A 24,352-nucleotide genomic window follows, 5' to 3' on the forward strand; every position below is an offset into this window, starting at 1 on the left:
AACACCAAGTAGTCACTGATCCATAATAATTATGAAAATATTGCAGACTGGCATGAAAAGTTCCCTTTGCCTTGGCAACAGTTATAGTCCCTAAAGAAACTAGCTTCTCTTCTGATCATTCTTTTTGCCTTCCTCCAAGTCTATCTTACAGGAAGTTCAGCCTTGTCAGTCATGCTCTGTGGCCACACTGAAAGTGGGTGTTTGGTCATATGCTCTCATGGGGACTACACAGGTCTTATAGGCCACTTCTTGTTTTCACCACGTTTGGTAGTCTAGACATTTTTGATTGTTCAATTATCAGACTTTTCTTTCTTTTTATTTCTTTTCTAACTAGGTACAGGCTTCTTTGGCACAGTAGTTCCATTAAAAACAAAGTAGACTCCTAATCTATTCGTCAGATTCTTGTACCTATAACCATATTTCAAGACTTTTTGAAAGTGGAATACCAGAGCTAATTTGTTTATTTCCTATCTCCCTCTGAAACTCCCTTGTAGATTGTAGACTGTACGCAGTTCTCCTGAAGCTATGCACACAATGGACCCTGGATGGTAGGCAGTATACTCAATCTGACCTTTGCCACAGAGCTGAGCCTTAGTATGTTTTGTTGCTCAAAACTTCATTTAGTTTTATCTCTTATTATGAAACTTTTATAAATAGTTGATTTTTCCAAACTTTTAAGTACTCATATCTGAGCTTCCTTTGATCTTTTTATTTCTGCTTGAAAACTGGCCATCCTCTACTAGGCTCAGCTCTCTCCTATAATATCTTAACAGAAGCAGAATGTAAAAGTATATCAGTAATCTAATATTTCCAACCACTTCCCTTAAAGCTACAAGTGCAACAGACATTTAATCCTCAATGTTGAGTATTCATCTTCCTCCGTCAATCAATAATACAACACAGCTTGTAACACCCCCCCCCCTTAAAAAATGATCTTTCCTTTAATCAATTACTGTTTGCTCGCCAGGATCTCTTCCTACCCCACTTTTCTCTCCTTCTCAATCTTCTCTGCTGGAAGAAACTTCTGTCAGACTTTAAATATGGGAACTTTTCAGGTCTCCATTTTCAGACTTTTTCTGCTCTCTATCTAGACTCTCTCCCTTAGGGAGTTCATCAGTTTCCTCAGCTTTAAATGATATTTGTATAATGTATTTGTATAAAATAATAATATTTGTATAAGTTGTATAATATTTGTATATTTGTATAATTGTTATAATCTCTAATCCCAGCCTTTCCTATGCATAATTGTATTTTTAAATGATATAGTTGTGTTTGTCACATTTAAAAATACACATACTTTCAGGCGGAGAAGAGGAGAAAGAAAAGGCATATAACTATACAAAGTCATATATGTGTATTTGTTTACTGTCTCTCCCTTAAAATGTAAACTCAGTGGCAATGGTAATTTTTGTGTCAAATTTTATTTCCTCAATATCTGCTGACTAGATGACTGGTGTAATGCACATTAAAAAACAAAACAAAACTTTATTTTAATGTGCTACTTTCCAAAACAACTCATTCTAATGCAGATATGTAGTCTATGTCTAAAATCACACTAAAACAATATTTTTTTTCTCTTTTTTCAAGATCCCAATGCTCTGGCTGGCCAGACTGGCCCTGATCATGCTCTTATAGGAGGAATCGTGGCTGTAGTTGTATTTGTCACTCTGTGTTCTATATTTTTGCTTGGACGATATCTGGCAAGACATAAAGGTAGGTTATATATAATAAGGCATTCTTAAATTTCACAAAAAAAATTCTAAAGACTAGCTTCATCATGAAATGTTATTCTATGTGTGTGTGTGTTTGTGTGTGTGTGTGTGTGAGATGAGGGTTGAAATTGAGAGATCTGAATAATAATTATTTCAGAGAATTCTTAATTATTTTACTCAACGTTAAAGTTGGATTGGCTTAGCAAAATAATACTTAGCCAATAGCCAGAAGTCACAGAGTGAATCACTGGTCAGGAAAATAAAAAAGAAATATGGGAGCCAGTTTGTAGTATATCTCTAGGACTGAAATTCAACTCTAATATTAATCATTTGGTAATGTTTCTGTTTGTAAGTTTATGGACACATATGTGGCCATACTAATGAGGAAAGTATGTGATTTTTTTGCAATGGGTTAGGTAGAAAACTATTGGTATAATCTACTTTTAAATGGAGTTACTAAAATGAATGTTGACACATTTGATGTGATCATTATTAACATCTGAACAAAGGGCCCTGATTGCTACAGATGAGTGGATCACATGGTCTGTAGCCATCATTAAATAAATCAAAGTACTCATTACCCATGCCAGTTTGGCAGTTGCTGCTGGTTAACCTGCACACAGCTTCATCTGCAACATACACCTGAAAACCAAAAGACAGTGTACAACTTTAGAAGGGTGAATTGTATGGTTTCTTACACCTCAGAATATGTTTCAACATATAAGAAATCTGGCATAAGTTTCTTCCTAAATGAATATGACTTTAACACTGGTTATTTTACCACTCTGACAAAACTAACATGGTTTTCTTCCAACACCCACAGGAACATATTTAACAAATGAAGCTAAAGGAGCTGAAGATGCACCAGATGCTGACACAGCCATTATCAATGCTGAGGGCAGCCAAGTCAATGCTGAAGAAAAAAAAGAATATTTCATTTAAAATGCAGGCCAAGATTCTGAATTTTATGTACCAGGCTGGCTGCTGGAGAAAACTGGCTATCATCTTTCAGAATTCATTTCTACCATCTTCTGCTACCTTTATTAACTTCCATATCGTACTGCTATCCGTAGCCAGTGTATGCCAACAATCAGCTGTCAAAAGCATCATTCTTTAATTACCGTACCATCCATAATGCAGGACATTTATTACCGCGTAAATTCCACACCATTGCTCTTTTAACATACAGTGCTTGAATATACAGCCTTAACAATGTTAATCATCTCCTTGGATCATGATATTGAATTGTTTTTGTACATTGAAAAAAAAAAAGTATGCAGAGCTTCTCCCACCCCCTCATTTTTGGCTCCCTTTAAATCAAAGACCTTGTAAATCTGCCACTGGACAGCTTTCACAAGGAACAGGATTAAGTAAAGACCTAACATGCTTAAGTTCAATTCGGATGTTAGAGATTTATGATGTTTTCTACATGTCTATCTTCAAAGACATGTTTTGGAACCATAAGCCCTAAAAAACACAAACTGAAATACATTATTGAAGAAAAGATTCTGGAATATTTGAGATTATACTGATAAAGCTGTATCAGTTTACTACTTAAAAATATAGTATTTGATACAGGAGCCATGAATATGGATTACAGTCATGACATGCTGTCTTATATAATTATATAGATCCTATCATTAGCTTACTTTAGCTTCATCTACCAATAAATTGTTACAAATATTTTACCATTTTGGGAATCACAAAGACTTCATTCATTTCTCTAATTTGATTCTGTAATTTATTTGCTCCATAAAGACTCACCTGCCTAAACAAAACCGAAATATCCATAGGGCACAATTTTGAAACATTTTAGTATCTGTATATAGTGCATATAATAAATCCAATTAAACATTATTTGATACATATTTAACTTTTTTGGCTGTAGGTAATCAGTCATGAGTAAGCATTTTCTAATGTCCATTATATCCCTTTAGATATTACTTAAACCAATATTATAAGTAGATAACATGTATTAGTATTTTTGTCTGTATGTCCTAGCACTGTTCAACAACAAATTTTTCTAGTTCTTGTTAATTTTTGTTATACAATGGAAGCACAATGTTATAAGGAAAGGTAATTTTAAGCTAACAACCAGTGCACAGCCTCAGGTTTTAAATTACAACCACAGTTGAATAATAATCTAAAAATAGACTCTTAGTTTGCTAAAAATTTACAAATTTTAATTTGGCAGTTCCAGAGCTGCTTACCTATGTTGGTTTGCCAAAAAAGAAGTGTTTGAGATATGTTTTCTGTATAAATGAACTAATTCTTTATATTAAATTCCTGTCTATGCATTTTGTGAGGTATAAACATATGAAACAGTGAGTGATAGAGAATTTCTGCCATAATTTTAACTTTCAAGGTGAAAGTCTCTTTCTCTGGATTATTTCTGAAATTTCAATGTATTTAACCGTTAAGAAATGCTGTATTCTTAAATATGACACAGAGTCAATGAAGTCATATCATTTCTCCTAGTAAAATACAATACTACTAGATTAGCTGTCATTAGATTTATTGATACTCTATGCTAAAGATTAAAAATCCAGTTAGATAAAAATTATTTTCCCATTGACAAGAATTGCACCTTTAGGAAGAAAAAGAATATGACAATATGGAAGCTATACTTGTGATGTCTGAAAGCATGATGGCCTATGGTTTTAAGAATAATATCTTGGAATTTATTTTTGGGAAATGAGAATGGTTGAGTATGACATCATGTATTAATATCAAATGAAAGACAAGGGTGCTGTATCTTAGATTATTTATCAGAAAAGTATAAATCTTTTAAGGACGTTAGATTCTTAATTTTTTTTTATTGTTGAAGCATTTATCTTGTTGATTTCTTTCAAAAGAAAAAGGACGATGTCAGTTAAGCAGCACTTTTTCAGAATATACAGAAAATAAATAATATGATGTGGTTGAGTGTTAACATAATAAATCATATACAGTATGACAATTTTAAGGAAATAAGTCTGCATTGATGTGATTGCATGCTTGTTTTTACAGTTCACTCCATACCATCTGTGGAAAAAATGCAATAATATGTTAATATAGTATGGTAGTTTGAGAGAACCAGGTAGGTGCTACTAGACACATTGAAACTAGAATAGGTTTATAAACTGTTCATATCTTTCAATGCATAATCTTTAGAAAGACTCCACAAAGCAAAATTCATTCTGTTAGTACAAAATGGAAAGGTTCTTATTACAGAAGTAAGTTGTATAAACTGCATCATCAATTACTATTTAAAGCCTAATTTCAGGGTGCATTTACAAAATTGCTACTCTCCACCGATGCTGTATTTACATTCCTCTTCATTTCATCTGTATTCTACTTGGCTCCAACTGCTAAACTGTTGCCTAAATAACTCAATCATTATTTATAGCACTATAAAATTAGAAATACAAAATTGGTTGCAATTCAAGACTTTTGACTCTTTTAACCCTTGACAGTAATATAAAAACTCATTGGAAGCCTTTAAAAGAAACTAACTGGTGTATTATGATTTGCGAGCTCTAATCAAATATTTTGACAGTTAAAATAGATATGAATTAGATATCACTTCAGTTACTGAAAGTAAATAGCAATGGAGTTATATTTTCCTATCTTAAAAAGTTATTTGATTTCCACCAATGAAAGAAATTGTAAAAATTCTGTTCATTTCTATAAAAATCAGAAAAAGAGAAATAAATATATAAATGAACCATTTCAATTACCATGACTGAAATGTGCACATTTTATGCCCAGAGAGCCAAATTCGGTCATTGCTTAGTGAGCACCATAGCCACAGAATGTAACGAAAAGAGTGCACACAGACACACACCCCAGTAGAATATGGAACATTATTCTTTACCAAAAGTCGCTATTCTCTGCCAGTGTACTGTTTACAGTGTAAGTTGTCCTCCATCAAAAAAGTGTGAACAGCATTCTTTTTTTTTTTTTTTTTTTTTTTTTGGTTTCCATATTTGAATGTCCTAGATAAAACAATTATCAAAATTAGGGAGAAAAAGAAAGTTTGTGAGTGCAATAGCAAAGATAGAGAGCATGAACAGAGTAGTGTGTGTGTGTGTGTGTGTGTGTGTGTGTGTGTGTGTGTGTGTGTATGAGAGAGAGAAAGAGATTTCAACTTGTTTTCTTTTACCAGAGAATCCAAGAAGCAGTTTAAGGAACCTGATATTGAAGTTTAATCTAGAAACTGGATGATCTCATGTTGATTCAAGATGCTTAATCTTGCATTGAAACCCCACAAATAAAGAAACAAATAGAGAAAGAAAACTAACTTTCCTAAATATGGCAAAGAAGCTAACACCTCATTTATTTTTATTTCTTTGTAAAAATATAAATATCTCAATTAAAAGGACAGGCTCACTTGTAATTATGTACTCATAGTTGTAATGGCATTGAGACTCCATATAGGCCCATGTACAGCAGCTGTTTGATGGTGATGGTTCTTCCATGTAACATAGCAGTTATCGTGTAATTTAGTGCCACTTATTGCAAAGTGTTACCAAGGGGAACATCTAAAATACTTTTTTTTTGGATATACGGATAATTGAATTATAAATATGAAATTTAATGTTACTTTTTTTAAATGTGGAGAAAGTGCAAAACCTCATATTTTACTGCAAATTCCCCATCACATTGCTGATTATTTAGCGCCCTCTAAAAATGCCCACTGTAATCCCTCTTTGCAAATGGTGGTCTGTGACGAATATACAAAACAAAGCAAACAGAAAAACAACTGGCAACTACAGAAGAAATAAATAAAACACTTAATGCGAATTACGGAGTAATGCTTTTTATTAAGTGGCACAAAGTACACACTAAAAACTATGCAAATATAGGTAACTACAGTGTACGTACATGTAAGTATCTTGTACTTGCTGTGTATGGATGTTGGAAACCCATGTAATTATAATATGCATTTTGAATATTGGGAAAGAGGAAATCTTAGTGTAGATAATAGAACTTGTTTTGAAATATACACTGGCAATATTGAAATACACTCAGTGCAATATCTGCAATTCTATTGCTGGATACTTAATGCAAAGGGATTTTAAAGAATTCTTCAACAAGATCTAAGAGGTTGCTAATCTTCACCTCATTAGTTAAAACTACAACTGACATAACAACACATTAAGTTTCTCTTGCTTAATCATTAACATTGCACAATACAATTATCTCACCTAGTTTTTAGCGTTACGGGAGAGAAAGAAATAACCTGAGTTTTCAATTTTGATTCAGAGCTAATGAATTTGGATTTCTTATGCTTTCTTTGAGTGTACGTGTGTTTTAATAGGTTGTGGGACTTTTATTACAAGTACAAATCTACTCAAAGAATATAGGTTACCTTTAATAGTTAGAATCACTATATCTTAATAGAAATTTCTTATGTATTTTATTTTTCAATTCATTATTCTCTTTCTCTCTATTTCAATCCAAACATGCCCTTTGTACTTCACTTATACCCTTCCAAAGGCAATGGATTGAAGGTAGCAAGATTATAAAGAGAGCTAAAGGGGACAACATGTAAAAATGGGTTCTAAACTCATCAGCATTTTTATGTATTGAGATTATTAATATTGAATGCAATAGTTATTGGATAGAGCTGGTAAATTATCTGCCATGCATACTTACAATAATCCTTCTACCTCTCACTTTTAACATGGGCTATGATACTTCGATATAAATAGAAGAAATAATTATTTACAAGATATCCCAGGAAGCACTCTTTTGGGACTATCCTAACAGTCCACTCCCCACCCCCTGGGACATCTCAAAAGCCAACTTTACTTTTAGTGTAACTCAGTGGTGTATGGATCTGCATTTGTTTTCCTTTTTCTGTCATTAACTTTTCCTATAAGCAAACTATAATAACTTTAAAAGGATAGTTCCTCTCATTCCTATTTACTATTTCAATGTGATATAATTGTGCTGATTAAAAAAATTAAGTGGCAACACTTTGCAATCCAACTTGACATTTCATTACTCTTTAGGATAAACAATTTTTTATAAATTAATACTATGCTTTCAAGTAAAAATCATATATATAATTTTATTTTCCCAAAAAGTGTTATTGTGTAAGATAAATATTTAAGTATTTAAGATGGCCTCCTTATTAACAAATCATCCCAGAATAATGAATGCAAAGTATTGCCACAAATACTCACTTTATTTTGTCGGCATAGAAATAATATGAATTCTTCAAATCATATAATTTAATTATTCTGAAAGAAAATGGCATCTTAAAAGCAGATTTTTCTTTAGGAAAAACATGATACAAAAATTATCTCAAAGTATGATGCTCAAAGTAAGATTTTTCTATGTTATGTGGTTATGTTATAGATAATATTTGCTGTATTTTCTACCACCATATATATATATGTATATGTATATACATATATATATATATATATATATTTCACAAGAAATGTATGGTTATTTTGGAGAGAATGGGCCCAAATGTGAAAACGATGTAAAGCAAAACCACTATTTTCCCCTATGAATATACTGTATATTTCAAAAGAAGAAACTTAAAAGATATTTGAAGATTGCAGGGGCAAAAGAAAAACCTACCAGGGCTCAGCACTTAAGCACTTTTCCCACATCCAGGGTCGGAACAGCAGTGATTCCTACATGAACTTTTAAGTGCGGTATGAAATGCCACATTACACTTCTCTTACACACAGTACTGTCAAACCTCAAATGTTTTCTTTCTTCAGATACTTTTCCTGTACATGAAACTAGTGGACACTTTCTCTTTATATTTGCTGATAGTGAAAGTTATATGCAATAAAATATTTGATGGTTGAAAGTAATGTTCACCAGTTGGTTAAAAAAATATGAAATGTAAACTGAATTGTTATCTCTTTATCCTTTTTGCTTTTCTCTGTGTTTCTAATGTATGGAATGAGTCTCATAAATAGAAAGAAAAATAAGTTAGAAAATTTTCAAAACTAGTACTCTTTCTCCTTACAAGTGTATAAAACTCATCTCTTTATGAATTTATTTAACTGTACCTGCTGCAATTGTTGTAGATTCCATGATGGAGTTAAGTAGTAACCCAAGGGTTTATGAGTTCGGGATTACTGACATTTTTTTTTTTTTTTCATACTATGTTCACATCAATATTTGTGAATTGTTTGTTTAGCTTTTCATTCAACCAAAAAATATTCCCTCAACAAAGCTCCATTTTTATCATAAATATTTCAACATAACTAACATCAGAACAAGTCTGCCATGTTAAAAAGAATTTAAAGACTTATCTCTGAAGACGGTACCCAGAAATGCGGGTGTTCCCAGTAACATAGCTTCAAAAATAAAATGTTCTATTTATGTGACATGAAATTCATAGCTTTTGGAAGGGTATATATATGACAGAATAAAAATAAATTCTGTGCTTTGTAAAGAAGATGCACTGAAACAAAGCATATTGCACAGAAGATAGAGAAACACAATGATTGAATCTGCTGTTATCATTAACATTTTCAAAAACCAAAATGCATATTGTAATATTAGGTACATGACACTTGCATGTTGATATGCCTATATACTTACAAGTATTCAATGTGTACTTAGTGGCGCTTAAAATATGTCATGTACTACTCTTATAAACATTCTTACAGGGTTCCCATTTGCACCTCATCTTTCAGTAAAGTCTTGTCAGAAAAAAATTGTCTGATACATATGGAAAAATAAAATTTGAATTTTAGTTATCTGTTGGACATTACTGAATTGTCTATTCATTTAGTTCATTTTCTTAGGCTTGTTAACAGAAAGGTGGAAATTTCTTTTCTCCCGCTGACAGATTATAAAATATACCACGGAACATATTTCTTTATGCCAACACATTATTTTGCATAACTTTTTTCAACTGCATACATTATCCATTCATTTTATACCTCCTCAGTGATGCCCATTTTCTTTGTAAGTTTCAAATGGAAGTTTTTAAAAAGTTAAGCAGTAGTAAAATAAATGTTATATTATTTGTACAACATATAATTGTTACTCTTTGGAATGTGTGAACCTTGTAACATGCTGACTAAGGGTTAAAAAAATGTTGCCGACTTAAGGAAATTTGCTTGAGATTGCCAAAATTCCAAAATTCTGTAGAGATAATTTTACAATCACTTCCATGTGTTTACTAATGTTGACTAGGAACAGAAGCAAAAATACTTACACCCTTTTAATTTTCACACTCTAACCAGTATTATATATTTCAACTACCTAAGATAATGCAATTAATAACATATTCATCCTAAGCTTATGCCAATAAGAATTTGAGATAAGCTTTTAAATTTATGGAGGATTTTCTTTGTGTCTTTGGAAGTTCACTTACCATAAGGTATTTTATAATCTACTTTAAATAACAGATTTTGTTATACAGGGTAAGCCAAAGGCTGTACAAGAATTAGTGTCTGGGTCTGATATTTGTGTTAGACCATGAAATATTCCATTAAAATTTATCTGTAAATACAAGGCAAGATTTTGTATCTGGTTTATTTTATGAAAAAACATTTACTTATTTTAATTAATTTTTCCTAGCAAAAGAAGCCCTGCGATACATGTCAGCAAATGTGATACTGTGTGTAAAAGCAGGTTCAGCACCACAGAAAATGACATCTAAAATAGTACATTCATAGACACAATTCTTTATTTCTTTTAAAGTTACCAAAAATGCCCACTCTTCTTCAGCTCTGCCACCAAATACATATATGACATCCTCATTTCCAGATAAATCAGTTCCATCAATTTTCATAATAGTAAGTCATATTTCAGTCAAAATATTCTTTAGTATTTTTTAAATCAAGGGAACATACTGATAAACTTTAATTAATAATTGTATGGTAGTTTTCCGCTTTGAGAGGGATTTTCATAATGTGATAATCCCAGGATGATGCCAAAAAATAAGTGTATATTTTATTAAAACAAGAATTTCCAGGAAATAGTTTTAAAAGGTTTTCAAACCATACTGTTTTGTGAAATTTAATAATTAAATTTTCCTTCCAAGTAATGACCACTTTCTTTGCTTTGGCATTGCTATGCTGGAAGAAGTGGGAGAATTCTAATCAAAAAAGTAATTATAAAAGGTCTTATGACTTAATCAAACTGAAAAACAAGTAGCCTATTTTTTAAACGTTGTTCATAGTCTCAAATTCAATGGGTATTTCTATGGAGGTTTTCTATTTGACTTTTTAATAGGTCTGATTAATATTAAATCTTGACTATGCTAGAAAATTTAAGAAATTAACTCATCTTCTGAAGAGTGCCTGTAAGAATGACCAGAGTCAATACATTATTAAAAGACCTAAAAACATGTGTCCTGCACATACTTTTAATACTTTAATTCATTTTGTTTTTACTAAACTGGATCCTTACACAGAGGGAGGGTGCATATAATATGAACACATGGCAGATTTAAGGAATACATATTCAGGTAGATTCGAGTTGGTATACAATAATAAAGTAGTGCAGGTTTTTTAAAACTAATATGGTATTTCTGGAAAGCAACATAATATTCCTGGAATGTGGTAATCATTCACTCTACTATTTGAAAATATATTTAGTAAAATGGTTGTAACATGAATATATGAGAGTATATCAGGAAATTTATTTCAATGTGTTGGGAGAAAAAAATAATTAGAAGTCACTGGAAAATTTCTAAAGATAAGGTTTGTGCATTTGGCAATATTACCAAATAAAACATGCTCTAATACCCTTCTGCCAGAGATCAGATAAATTTACTGAAATGGGATCACAAAGGGTCAGCAATCTCACAAACATCTCAGCTCAGTGACAAGGTGTTTTGGAGATCTAAGGACTCCTATTTTAACTACAAAATCCACCAATGACCTCTTCATTTACTTCAAAGTCTTCCCAGGTGGCTCAGTTGTAAAGAATCCATCTGCTATTGTAGGAGATACAGGAGATGGATGGTTTGCTCCCTGGCTTGGGAAGATCCCCTGTAGGAGGAAATGGCAACACTCTATATTCTTGCTTGGAAAATCCCATGGACAGAGAAGCCTGGTGGGCTACAGTCTATGGGGTTACAAAGAGTCAGACATGACTAAGTGACTGAACACACACACAAGCCTATCAAAGTTGCACCTCTTGCTATAAATTATTCATTCTTGTGCTTCAGACTATTTCCTGCTCTTAAGCATCAAATAACACATATATTGTCTCATGTGACACTAAAGTATTTTCTATGCCCTGTAAATAGAAAGAAGGCCTTAGTATTTTAAATCCTATTTTGCTTACAGATTTTCCTGCTAATCTGGTGGAGTCATGTAAAATCAGGCATAGGCAGAGTATTTTGTATAGAAATTAGGGAATATTTTAAGTCTAACTATAGTAGAGCCTAGCCAATCACAGTCCTTAGCATGAGGCAATTGCTGTTCATGTTTACTCCATGCCTTCTTACCAAGCAAAGGTTACCAGGGACCATTAGTGCTCCTGCTCAGCCATTGGTCAGTGCTGCTGTGGGCTCCTCCCTCAAGCGACCTTCAGTGAACAACCTTTAGTGAGGGCATTCAGCAAAAGTTTGGCAAAGTGGTGGTTATCAGGCTGAAAGTGAGTTAAGAGGAAGATTCTGACCTTCTCCCAAGGCCTTTTAGCTCATCCGGCCTTGGGACCAGAGGCAACCTGGGAGGCCAAGGGAACAGGCTGTGCAGGGATCTAGGGCCACACGCTGGACAGCACCAGGTCTTGAAGCAGCTGTGAACATCTCCCCTCACCTCTGCAACCTGATGGATGTAGCCTGTGGGACCTGGCTCCCTCCCTGCCCAAAATTTGGGCCACCTGAGGAGCCTGAGGGTTGGCACCTGGTTCCCTCAGCCATGACAGCTGAGCAGGGTCTGGGGACCTGGCCCTGAGGAAGCCGCCAACTGAGCTCTGCCTCCTCTTAGCCAGTACCAGGACGTTGGAAGGGAAAGTTTGTGCCTTCAGACCTTGCTCTTCTTTCTTGTTGAAACAGATGATAATATTCCTTTGAGAAGAGATTTGTAAGAATATCATTACTTGACCTTTTTCCTGAGAGTTCACATGTCTCCTTTGAGCTGTGAAATTAGCTCATGAAAGAGGCTATCAGAAGTCATCAGTTAGGTTCAGTTCACTCAGTCATGTCTGACTCTTTGCAACCCCATGGACTGCAGCAGGCCAAGCCTCCCTGTCCATCACCAACTGGCAGAGTTTACTCAAACCCATGTCCATTGAGTCAGTGATGCCCTCCACCCATCTCATCCTCTGTCATCCCCTTCTCCTCCTGCCTTCAATCTTTCCCAGCATTAGGGTCTTTTCTAATGAGTCAGTTCTTCGCATTAGGTCGCCAAAGTGTTGGAGTTTCAGCCTCAGCATCAGTCCTTCCAATTAATACTCAGGACTGATTTCCTTTAGGATGGACTGGTTGGATCTCCTAGGTGTCCAAGGGACTCTTAAGAGTCTTCTCCAACACCACAGTTCAAAAGCATCAATTCTTCGGCACTCAGCTTTCTTATGACTACTGGAAAAACCATAGCTTTGACTAGATGGAACTTTGTTGGTAAAGTAATGTCTCTGCTTTCTAATCTGCTGTCTAGGTTGGTCATAACTTTTCTTCCAAGGAGCAAGGGTCTTTTAATTTCATGGCTGCAGTCACCATCTGCAGTGATTTTGGAGCCTCCAAAAAGAAATCATTGTGGTAGTTTAGTTGCTATGTTATGTCCAGTTCTTTTGTGACTCCAGACACGGTAGCTCACCAGACTCCTCTGTCCATAGGATTATCCCAGACAGGAATGCTGTCGTTGATTGACATTTCCTTCTTCAGGAGATTTTCCTAACCCAAGGACTGAATCTACTTTTCCTGTGGCTCCTGCATTGCAGGCAGTTTTTTTTTTTTTTTTCTTTTTTTTTTAACCACTGCACCACCAGGGAGAGGATCATTAGTCAATCCCTAATGATGAGCTGTCTAATTTACTATGCCTGTGTAATGAAGCCGCCATTTAAAACTCCATAAAGTATGGAATTCAGAGAGCTTTCAGGTTGGTGAACATGTGGAGGTGGTAGAAGGGTACAGAGCTTGGAGAAACCATACAAACTCTGTTCTATTTTGCTTATACCTCACTGTATGCATCACTTTCATCTGGCTGTCCCTAAGTATATCCTTTTGTAATAAAATTGTAATGAACTGATAATTTGGTAGGTAAACTGTTTTACTGAGTTCTGTGAACCATTCCCAAGTGGTACATTGGTAAAAAACTCACCTACCAATACAGATGCAAGAGATGTGGATTTAGTCCTTGGGTTGGGAAGGTCCTATGGAGATTGAAATGGCAACTGACTACAGTATTCTTGTCTGGGATAATCCCATGGACAGAGGAGTCTGGCAAGCTACAGTCCATGGGCTTCCCAAGAGTCAGACACAATGTGCTCAGTCACTTTTATCATGTCTGTCACTTTCATCATGTCTGACTCTTTGTGATCCCATGGACTGTAGCCACCAGGCTCCTCTGTCTATGGGATTCTCCAGGCGAGAATATTGGAATGGGTTGCCATGTCTTCCTGCAGGGAATCTTCCTGACTCAGGGAGCAAACCCACATCTTTTGCATCTCCTGCATTACAGGAAGATTCTTTACCCCTGAGCCACCAAGGAAGCCGCTACCTGACTATGATCTGACCTCAAGAACAAAAGTTCTAACACCCAGAAGTTTGCAACAGCCAACAACCATCCCCTCACCCCTTCCTCTTTCCTAGAAAAGGGCTTTGCTGAAAACTTTCTGGGAGCTTGGTGTTTTTAAGGCATGAAACACCCATCCCCTTATGCGTCTCTGCAATAAACCTTTCTCTGTTCCAAACCCTGACATTTTGGTGTTATTTCACCTCTCTGTGCATTGGGCACAGGGACTTGGATTTTAATAACATAACCTTGAAGCGCAGACTAAGATTCTCTGCTTTAACCTTGTAATGTCCGCAGCTGTAGAAACATTCCTCATTCATATTTGTCTTTCTTACACCTAGCCACTACCTGTGATCTGGGGGCTAAAGCACTGGAGTATCCCCCTGTTATATATATATTTGTTCCTGTGACAATATCACCACCTCCCTCCTATGCACACACCTCTTTCTAGCAAGAAACTCTTGGAATCTCCAGACGTGATGGGTCTTTTGGTATGTTAGGTGAAATGGCTGATGGTTGATGGCTCCCAAATGGCTTCGTCTTGGAAGCTGGTTGTCAGGGGAACCAATTACGGGATTATTTTTTTGCCCAGTTTTAGTCCCAACCACTAAATTCCAGACACAGGAGAGGGGTTGGAAGCTGAGTCAATCACTAATGATGAGCTGTCTAATTTACTATGCCTGTGTAATGAAGTCGCCATTTAAAAATCCATAAAGTATGGGATTCAGAGAGCTTTCAGGTTGGTGAACATGTGGAGGTGGTAGGAGGGTACAGAGCTTGGAGAAGCCATACAAACTCTGTTCTATTTTGCTCATACCTTGCCATATGCATCACTTTCATCTGTCTGTCCATAAGTATGTCCTTTCATAATAAAATTGTAATGAACTGATAATTTGGTAGGTAAACTGTTTTACTGAGTTCTGTGAACCATTCTAGCACAAGACTCAAATTGAGGAGAGGCTTGTGGAGACCTCTGATTTGCATCCAAGTCATTCAGAAGCTGTAGGTAAACTGGAGGTGCACTCATTGCAATTGGCATCTGAAGTCAGGGGCAGTCTTGTGAGAATGAGCTTTTAACCTATGGGGTCTTATACAAACTCCATGCAGTTAGTGTCAGAATTGAGCTGAACTGTAGGACATGCATCTAGTATCAGAGAATCGATTGGTGTGGGAATCCCTGCCTCCACCCCACCCAGATTTGTATTACAGCAGTATTTAGTGACTATCTTGCTGCTGTTCCCTTCACCCACACGTGATTCTCTAGATCCATATATCTTATGCTTCCCCAGAGACATAGAAGCAATATAATTTTCCCACTAGAAGATAATTTTGAAAAAAAACCTCCAAACTAGCACCACATTTTAAAAAAGAGTATATGCAGCCATAAGAAGTCACATACATGCTTATTTAGTGCAAGAAACAGATTAAGAGCATATATCTTTCTCTCTTTTTTTTTTTTTTTGTCACTGGGAATACATTCTTCTTTCCCCAACATTGTTTGTAGAATATTACTGTGCTTAGTCGCTCAGCCATGTCTGACTCTTTGCAACCTCATGGACTGTAGCCCACTAGGCTCCTCTGTCCATGGGGATTCTCCAGGCAAGAATACTGGAGTGGGTTTCCATGCCTTTCTGGAATCTTCCCAACCCAAGGATCAAACCCAGTTCTCCCACATTGCAGCCAGATTCTTATCAACTGAGCCACCAGCGAAGCACTTAAAACAGTGTCCCCCTTTCAGAACATATGTCTGCTGTGCTATACGCTGAGAACATAAAAGTGTTCATCTGTCAGAGATAATATCTATATTGCTGGAATCTTAGTGACACCATTGTTAAACTTGTAAGATTTTGAGCTTCTCTTGGTATCTTCACAAATGAATGATTAAAATACAGTGTGATACAAATTGTGTATAATGAGATTGCCTACAATAAGTAGGAACCAAACCAGAGAACGTAATAATTGATGGTGGCAAGAACCCAATGATTTTCTACTAAGAGAGGCATTGGATACTCCAGGAGAGGCTGAAGATACTGGGAAGTGCACAGTGAAAATAAGAACATCTTCCCAATTTATTGTACAAATTGTTTCAGAGCTCTGAAGGCAAAACTACTAAATACCACTGGAAATGATCATATCATAGGTAATCAAAGCCCAACATTACAAAAGCAACAAACTCCATTTATTGAGAAAATAGTCACATTTTGTCAAATATACAAATATGAATATGTTCAAATCCAGACTTATTTAGTTAGCAATCTACTTACATTATAATCTCAGGCAATACTACTAGTAGTTTTCATTGGAAGAACTTGTTCACTGAAGCTGTATTTCAATGCTTTCCTTCATGGCTGGTTTTATGGGTGGTGACCAGACCAGTAGTGGAGTTTGACCCAGGACTTCCAGCTTCAATGGAGCTCCATACTTAAGATTTAATGGCCTGCAGTGGCAACATTGAAGTTCTTAATAATCTTAACTTAGAATTTGTGAAGTCCAGTGGAGTGATGGACCATGCGCGTGGAGCCGGGAGCTTTGGTTCCTGTGTGACTCTGCCTCTCACCACTGCTTTGCCTACCCTGACAGTTTCTCAACTTCCCGCTCCCTAACTCATGCCCAGTGACCACTAAAAGCCATGCCAGGTAGGGCCCCAGGCACAGACATGGGGAGATTAGGATCTGGATGTCCTTGCCCATAAGTGGGATTACAGGGCTGGCTGTGAGGATCTACACTGACCCTTTGAATGTCTGCGTGCCAAGGGAAGACAACATTAAATAGCAAATAAAGATAAGTCTTACAGGTTAAGAGAAAGAGTCCAGGAAAAAGTTTTTTTTTTTTTTTTTCCTTCCCAGTTTTGAACAAAGTATGTCACATCACATTTACATTATGAAATTGGTTCAGTCACTCAGTCACGTCCAACTCTTTGCAACCCAGTGGAATGAAGCACACCAGGCCTCCCTGTCCATCACCAACTTACAGAGCTTACTCAAATTCATGTCCATAGAGTAACTGATGCCATCCAACCATCTCATCCTGTCCATTGTCGACTTTTCCTTCTGCCTTCAGTGTTTCCCTGTATCAGGTTCAAATGAGGCAGGTCTTCATATTAGGTGTCCAAAGTATTGGAGTTTTGGCTTCAGCATCCATCCTTCCAATGGATATTCAGGATTGACCTCTTTTAGGATGGACTGGTTGGATATCCTTGCTGTCCAAGGGACTCTCAAGAGTCTTCTCCAACACCCTAGTTCAAAAGCATCAATTCTTTGGTGCTCAGCTTCTTTATGGTCCAACTGTCACATCCATACATGACTACTGGAAAAACCATAGCCTTGACTAGATGGACCTTTGTTGACAAAGTAATGTCTTTGTTTTTTAATATGTTGTCTAGGTTGGTCATAACTTTCCTTCCAAGGAGTAAGCATCTTTTAATTTCATGGCTGTAGTCACCATCTGCAGTGATTTTGGAGAACAAGAAAATAGTCTCTCACTGTTTCCATTGTTTTCCCATTTATTTGCCATGAAGTAATGGACCGGATGCCATAATTTTAGTTTTCTGAATGCTGAGTTTTAAACCAACATTTTCACTTTCCTCTTTCACTCTCATCAAGAGGCTCTTTAGTTCTCCTTTGCTTTCTGCCATAAGGATGATGTCATCTGCATATCTGAGGTTATTGATATTTCTCCCTGAAATCTTGATTCCATCTTGTGCTTCATGCAGCCCCTTCACTCATTCCTCATTGATCTTGTTGAAATGCAAATCGGATTTCACTTATTCCCTCTGATTGCAGCACTTTAATAATTCCTACTATTGTCAGATAAAATATTATATATTATTCAAAAGAATGTTTAATCTCTATAAGATATCAGGCCATTCCTCTGAGCTGGAGGTGCACTACTGAGCAAACCACTCAACCTTCCTTTATAAAATATATATTCTGAGAAGGAAAACAGAAACTAGTCAAATACAGAAATTAAAATATAATTGCTAACTATTCAGTTCAGTTCAGTTCAGTTCAGTGGCTGAGTCGTGTCCGACTCTTTGCGACCCCATGAATCACAGCACGCCAGGCCTCTCTGTCCATCACCATCTCCTGGAGTTCACTCACACTCAGGTCCATTGAGTCCGTGATGTCATCCAGCCATCTCATCCTCGGTCGTCCCCTTCTCCTCCTGCCCCCAATCCCTCCCAGCATCAGAGTCTTTTCCAATGAGTCAACCCTTTGCATGAGGTGGCCAAAGTACTGGAGCTTCAGCTTCAGCATCATTCCTTCCAAAGAAATCCCAGGGTTGATCTCCTTCAGAATGGACTGGTTGGATCTCCTTGCAGTCCAAGGGACTCTTCAGAGTCTTCTCCAACATCACAGTTCAAAAGCATAAATTCTTCTGTGCTCAGCCTTCTTCACAGTCCAACTCTCACATCCATACATGACCACTGGAAAAACCATAGCCTTGACTAGACGGACCTTAGTCGGCAAAGTAATGTCTCTGCTTTTGAATATACTATCTAGTTTGGTCATAACTTTTCTTCCAAGAAGTAAGCGTCTTTTAATTTCATGGCTGCACTCACCATCTGCAGTGATTTTGGAGCCCCCCAAAATAAAGTCTGACACTGTTTCCACTGTTTCCCCATCTATTTCCCATGAAGTCATGGGACTGGATGCCATGATCTTCGTTTTCTGAATGTTGAGCTTTAAGCCAACTTTTCGCTCTCCTCTTTCACTTTCATCAAGAGGCGTTTTAGCTCCTCTTCACTTTCTGCCATAAGGGTGGTGTCATCTGCATATCTTAGGTTACTGATATTTCTCCTGGCAATCTTGGTTCCAGCTTGTGTTTCTTCCAGTCCGGCGTTTCTCATGGTGTACTCTGCATAGAAGTTAAATAAACAGGATGACAATATACAGCCTTGATGCACTCCTTTTCCTATTTGGAACCAGTCTGTTGTTCCATGTCCAGTTCTAACTATTGCTTCCTGACATGCAGACAGATTTCTCAAGAGGCAGGTCAGGTGGTCTGGTATTCCCATCTCTTTCAGAATTTTTCACGGTTTATTGTGATCCACACAGTCAAAGGCTTTGGCATAGTCAATAAAGCAGAAATAGATGTTTTTCTGGAACTCTCTTGCTTTTTCGATGATCCAGCGAATGTTGACAATTTGATCTCTGGTTCCTCTGCCTTTTCTAAAACCAGCTTGAACATCGGGGAGTTCACGGTTCACAGATTGCTGAAGCCTGGCTTGGAGAATTTTGAGCATTACTCTACCAGCAGGTGAGATGAGTATAATTGTGCAGTAGTTTGAGCATTCTTTGGCATTGCCTTTCTTTAGGATTGGAATGAAAACTGACCTTGTTCAGTTCTGTAGCCACTGCTTAGTTTTCCAAATTTGCTGGCATATTGAGTGCAGCACTTTCACAGCATCATCTTTCAGGATTTGAAATAGCTCAACTGGAATTCCATCACCTCCTCTAGCTTTGTTCATAGTGATGCTTTCTAAGGCCCACTTGACTTCACATTCCAAGATGTCTGGCTCTAGATTAGTGATCACATCATCATGATTATCTGGGTCGTGAAGATCTTTTTTGTACAGTTCTTCCGTGTATTCTTGCCACCTCTTGTTAATATCTTCTGCTTCTGTTAAGTCCATACCATTTCTGTCCTTTATAAAGCCCATCTTTGCATGAAATGTTCCCTTGGTATCTCTAATTTTCTTGAAGAGATCTCTAGTCTTTCCCATTCTGTTGTTTTCCTCTATTTCTTTGCATTGTTCTCTGAGGAAGGCTTTCTTATCTCTTCTTGCTATTTTTTGGAACTCTGCATTGAGATGCTTAAATCTTTCCTTTTCTCCTTTGCTTTTCTCCTCTCTTCTTTTCACAGCTATTTGTAAGGCCTCCCCAGACAGCCATTTTTCTTTTTTGCATTTCTTTTCCATGGGGATGGTCTTGAACTCTGTCTCCTGTACAATGTCACGAACTTCATTCCATAGTAATAAATAGTATATATAAATGCTTTATAGGATAAAACTAGAAAGGCTTACTTGATGAGGTGCTATAATCTGAGGGAGAAAAACTTGAGATGATACTTGGAGTAACTGGAAGTTGTTAACCAGGTGAATGTAAAAGGAACCTAATTGAGGCAAAGAAAACAGCAAATATGAGGAGCTGCCGCAGGGTATTTTGGAAAAAATGTTTTTAAAAATGGCAAAGGAGAATTACTTGATCTTTCATCATTGTTGTATCTTTCCCTGGCATGTTTTCTTGTCATATCAGCATTACATGTTTGAAGTGAAGTGAAAGTCACTCAGTCATGTCCAACTCTTTATGACCCAATGGACTGTAGCCCATCAGGTTCCTCTGTCCATGGTATTTCACAGACAAGAATACTGGAGTGGGTTGCCTTTCCTACTCCAGGGGAGCTTATTAACGCAAGGATTGAACCTGGGCCTCCTGCATTACAGGTAGACTCTTTACCATCTGAGCCACTAGGGAAGCCCATCTAAAGTGAAATGAAAGTTGTTTAGTCATATTCAACTCTTTGCGACCCCATGGACCCCATTTCATGTTTAATCTCACCAACTATATGCATTTCTTTTCCTAAGGGATGCTCTTGACCCCTGTCTCCTGTACAGTGTCACAAACCTCCATTCATAGTTCATCAGACACTCTATCTATCAGATCTAGTCCCTTAAATCTATTTCTCACTTCCACTGTATAGTCATAAGGGATTTGATTTAGGTCATACCTGAATGGCCTAGTGGTTTTCTACACTTTCTTCTATTTCAGTCTGAATTTGGCAATAAGGAGTTCATGATCTGAGCCACAGTCAGCTCCCAGTCTTGTTTTTGCTGACTGTATAGAGCTTCTCCATCTTTGGCTGCTAAGAATATAATCAATCTGATTTTGGTGTTGGCCATCTGGTGATGTCCATGTGTAGAGTCTTCTTTGTTTTGTTGGAAGAGGATGTTTGCTATGAGCAGTGTGTTCTCTTGGCAAAACTCTATTAGCCTTTTCCCTGCATCATTCTGTACTTCAAGGCCAAATTTGCCTGTTACTCAAGGTGTTTTTGACTTTCTACTTTTGCATTCCAGACCACTAAAATGAAAAGGACATCTTTTTGGGGGTGTTAGTTCTAAAAGGTCTTGTAGGTCTTCATAGAACCATTCAAATTCGGCTTCTTCAATATTACTGTTCAGGGCATAGACTTGGATTACCATGATATGGAATGGTTTGCCTTGGAAATGAACAGAGATCATTCTGTCATTTTTAATATTGTATCCAAGTACTGCATATCAGACTCTTTTGTTGATTATGATGGGTACTCCATTTCTTCGAACGGATTCTTGCCCACAGTAGTAGATATAATGGTCATCTGAGTTAAATTCACCCATTCCAGGCCATTTTAGTTTGCTGATTCCTAAAATGTCAGCACTCACTCTTGCCATCTCTTTTGACCACTTCCAATTTGCCTTGATTCATGCACCTAACATTCCAGGTCCCTATGTAATATTGCTCTTTATAACATTGGACTAGCTTCCATCACCAGTCACACCCACAACTGGGTGTCGTTTTTGCTTTGGCTCCATCTCTTCATTCTTTCTGAAGTTATTTCTCCACTGATCTCCAGTACCATACATATTGGGCCCATAACTATCTGGGGAGTTCATATTTCTGTGTCCTATATTTTAGTAATTTTAAACTGTTCCTGGGGTTCTTAAGGCAAGAATATTGAAGTGGCTTGCCATTCCCGTCTCCAGTGGACCACATTTTGTCAGAACTCTCCACCATGACCCTTCCAACTTGAAAGGCCCTACATGGCATGGCTCATAGTTTCATTGAGTTAGACAAGGCTGTGGTTCACATAAGCAAAATAGCTGTCTGAGGATGCCTTACAAATAGCTGTGAAAAAAAGAGAAGCAAAAAGTAAAGCAGAAAAGGAAAGATATACTCATTTGAATGCAGAGTTCCAAAGAACAGCATGGAGAGATAAGAAAGCCTTCCTCAGTGATCAATGAAAAGAAATAGAGGAAAACAATAGAATGGGAAAGACTAGAGATCTCTTCAAGAAAATTAGAGCTACCAAAGGAATATTTCTTGCAAAGATGGGCTCAGTAAAGGATAGAAATTGTATGGACCTAACAGAAGCAGAAGATATTAAGAAGAGGTGGCAAGAATACACAGAAGAACTGTACAAAAATGATCCTCATAACCCAGATAATCACGATGGTGTGATCATTAATCTAGAGCCAGACATCCTGAAATGTGAAATCAAGTGGGCCTTAGGAACCATCACTATGAACAAAGCTAGTGGAAGTGATGGAATTCCAGTTGAGCTATTTCAAATCCTAAAAGATGATGCCGTGAAAGTGCTTCACTCAATACATCAGCAAATTTGGAAAACAGCAGTGGCCACAGGACTGGAAAAGGTCAGTTTTCATTCCAATCCCAAAGAAAGGCAATGCCAAAGAATGCTCAAACTATCGCACAATTGCGCTCATTTCACACTCTAGCAAAGTAATGCTCAAAATTCTCCAAGCCAGGCTTCAGCAATACGTGAACTGTGCACTTTCAGATGTTCAAGCTGGTTTTAGAATAGACAGAGGAACCAGAGATCAACTTTCCAATGTCTGCTGGATCGTTGAAAAAGCAAGAGAGTTCCAGAAAATCATATTTCTGCTTTATTGACTATGCCAAAGCCTTTGACTGTGTGGATCACAATAAATTGTGGAAAATTCTGAAAGAGGTGGCAATACCAGACCACCTAACCTGCCTCTTGAGAAATCTGTATGCAGGTCAGGAAGCAACAGTTAGAACTGGACATGAAACAACAGACTGCTTCCAAACAGGAAAAGGAGGATGTTAACCCTAACCCTAACCCTAACCCTGCTTATTTAACTTATATGCAGAGTACATCATGAGAAATGCTGAGCTGGAAGAAGCACAAACTGGAATCAAGATTGCCAGGAGATAACCTCAGATATGCAGATGACACCTCCCTTTTGGCAGAAAGTGAATAACTAAGAGACTCTTGATGAGAGTGAAGGAGGAGAGTGAAAAAGTTGGCTTAAAACTCAGTATTCAGAAAACTAAAATCATAGCATCCGGTCACATTACTTCATGACAAATAGATGAGGAAACAGTGGAAACAGTGGTAGACTTTATTTTGGGGGGCTCCAAAATCACTACAGATGGTGACTGCAGCCACGAAATTAAGACACTTACTCCTTGAAAGGAAAGTTATGACCAACCTATTGGTCAGCATATTAAAAAGCCCAGAAGTTACTTTGCCAACAAAGGTCTGTCTAGTCAAAGCTATGGTTTTTCCAGTAGTTATGTGTGGATGTAAGAGTTGAACTATAAAGAAATCTGAAAGCTAAAGAATTGATGCTTTCAAACTGTGGTGTTGGAGAAACTTGTGACAGTCCATAGGACTGCAAGGAGATCCAACCAGTCCATCCTAAAGGAGATCAGTCCTGAGTGTTCATTGGAACATTGATGTTGAAGCTGAAATTCCAATACTTCGGCCACCTGGTGCAAAGAACTGACTCTTTTGGAAAGACCCTGATGTTGGGAAAGATTGAAGGCAGGAGGAGAAGGCCACAACAGAGGGTGAGATGGTTGGGTGGCATTACTGACTCAGTGGACATGTGTTTGATTAAACTCTTGGAGTTGGTGAATGCACTGGGAGGCCTGGCGTGCTGCAGTCCATGGGATTGCAGAGTCAGACAGGACAGAGCAACTGAACTGAACTATATGCAATGAATTGTACTGTATAGTGTAGGTAAAACATAAAAAGAAATGCAATAGACTGGGTCCAGCCACAGAAACAAAAATGACTCTATATTTTTTAAATTTGTTAGTGACACAGGTGAGAAGGCAAACAAGGATAGTAAAAGAACCCAGGATTAGCAACATTGGGAAGCTGCTACCTCTCTCAGGCTGGAGAGATACTAAAAATCCCCAAGGCCAGCATCTTCTGCCATGAGTTCTACAGTCGTTG

General features: G+C 37.1%; 1 protein-coding gene across 3 annotated transcripts in view; it reads left to right on the forward strand.

Moving 5' to 3' along the window:
* Positions 1-10,193, forward strand: part of CADM2 (cell adhesion molecule 2) — a 1,295,522-nt gene extending 1,285,329 nt beyond the window's left edge. For 2 of the 3 annotated variants that reach the window (XM_005674789.3, XM_018054195.1), the window contains exons 9-10: positions 1,588-1,713; positions 2,536-10,193. In XM_005674789.3, coding sequence (XP_005674846.1) covers positions 1,588-1,713; positions 2,536-2,654 — 245 coding nt within the window. In that variant the 3' untranslated portion in view covers positions 2,655-10,193. The remainder of the gene's footprint in view (positions 1-1,587; positions 1,714-2,535) is intronic. The other variant, XM_005674791.3, reaches the window with a different exon arrangement.

Source organism: Capra hircus, chromosome 1 (assembly GCF_001704415.2).
Source record: "Capra hircus breed San Clemente chromosome 1, ASM170441v1, whole genome shotgun sequence".
Classification (NCBI taxonomy): domain Eukaryota; kingdom Metazoa; phylum Chordata; class Mammalia; order Artiodactyla; family Bovidae; genus Capra; species Capra hircus.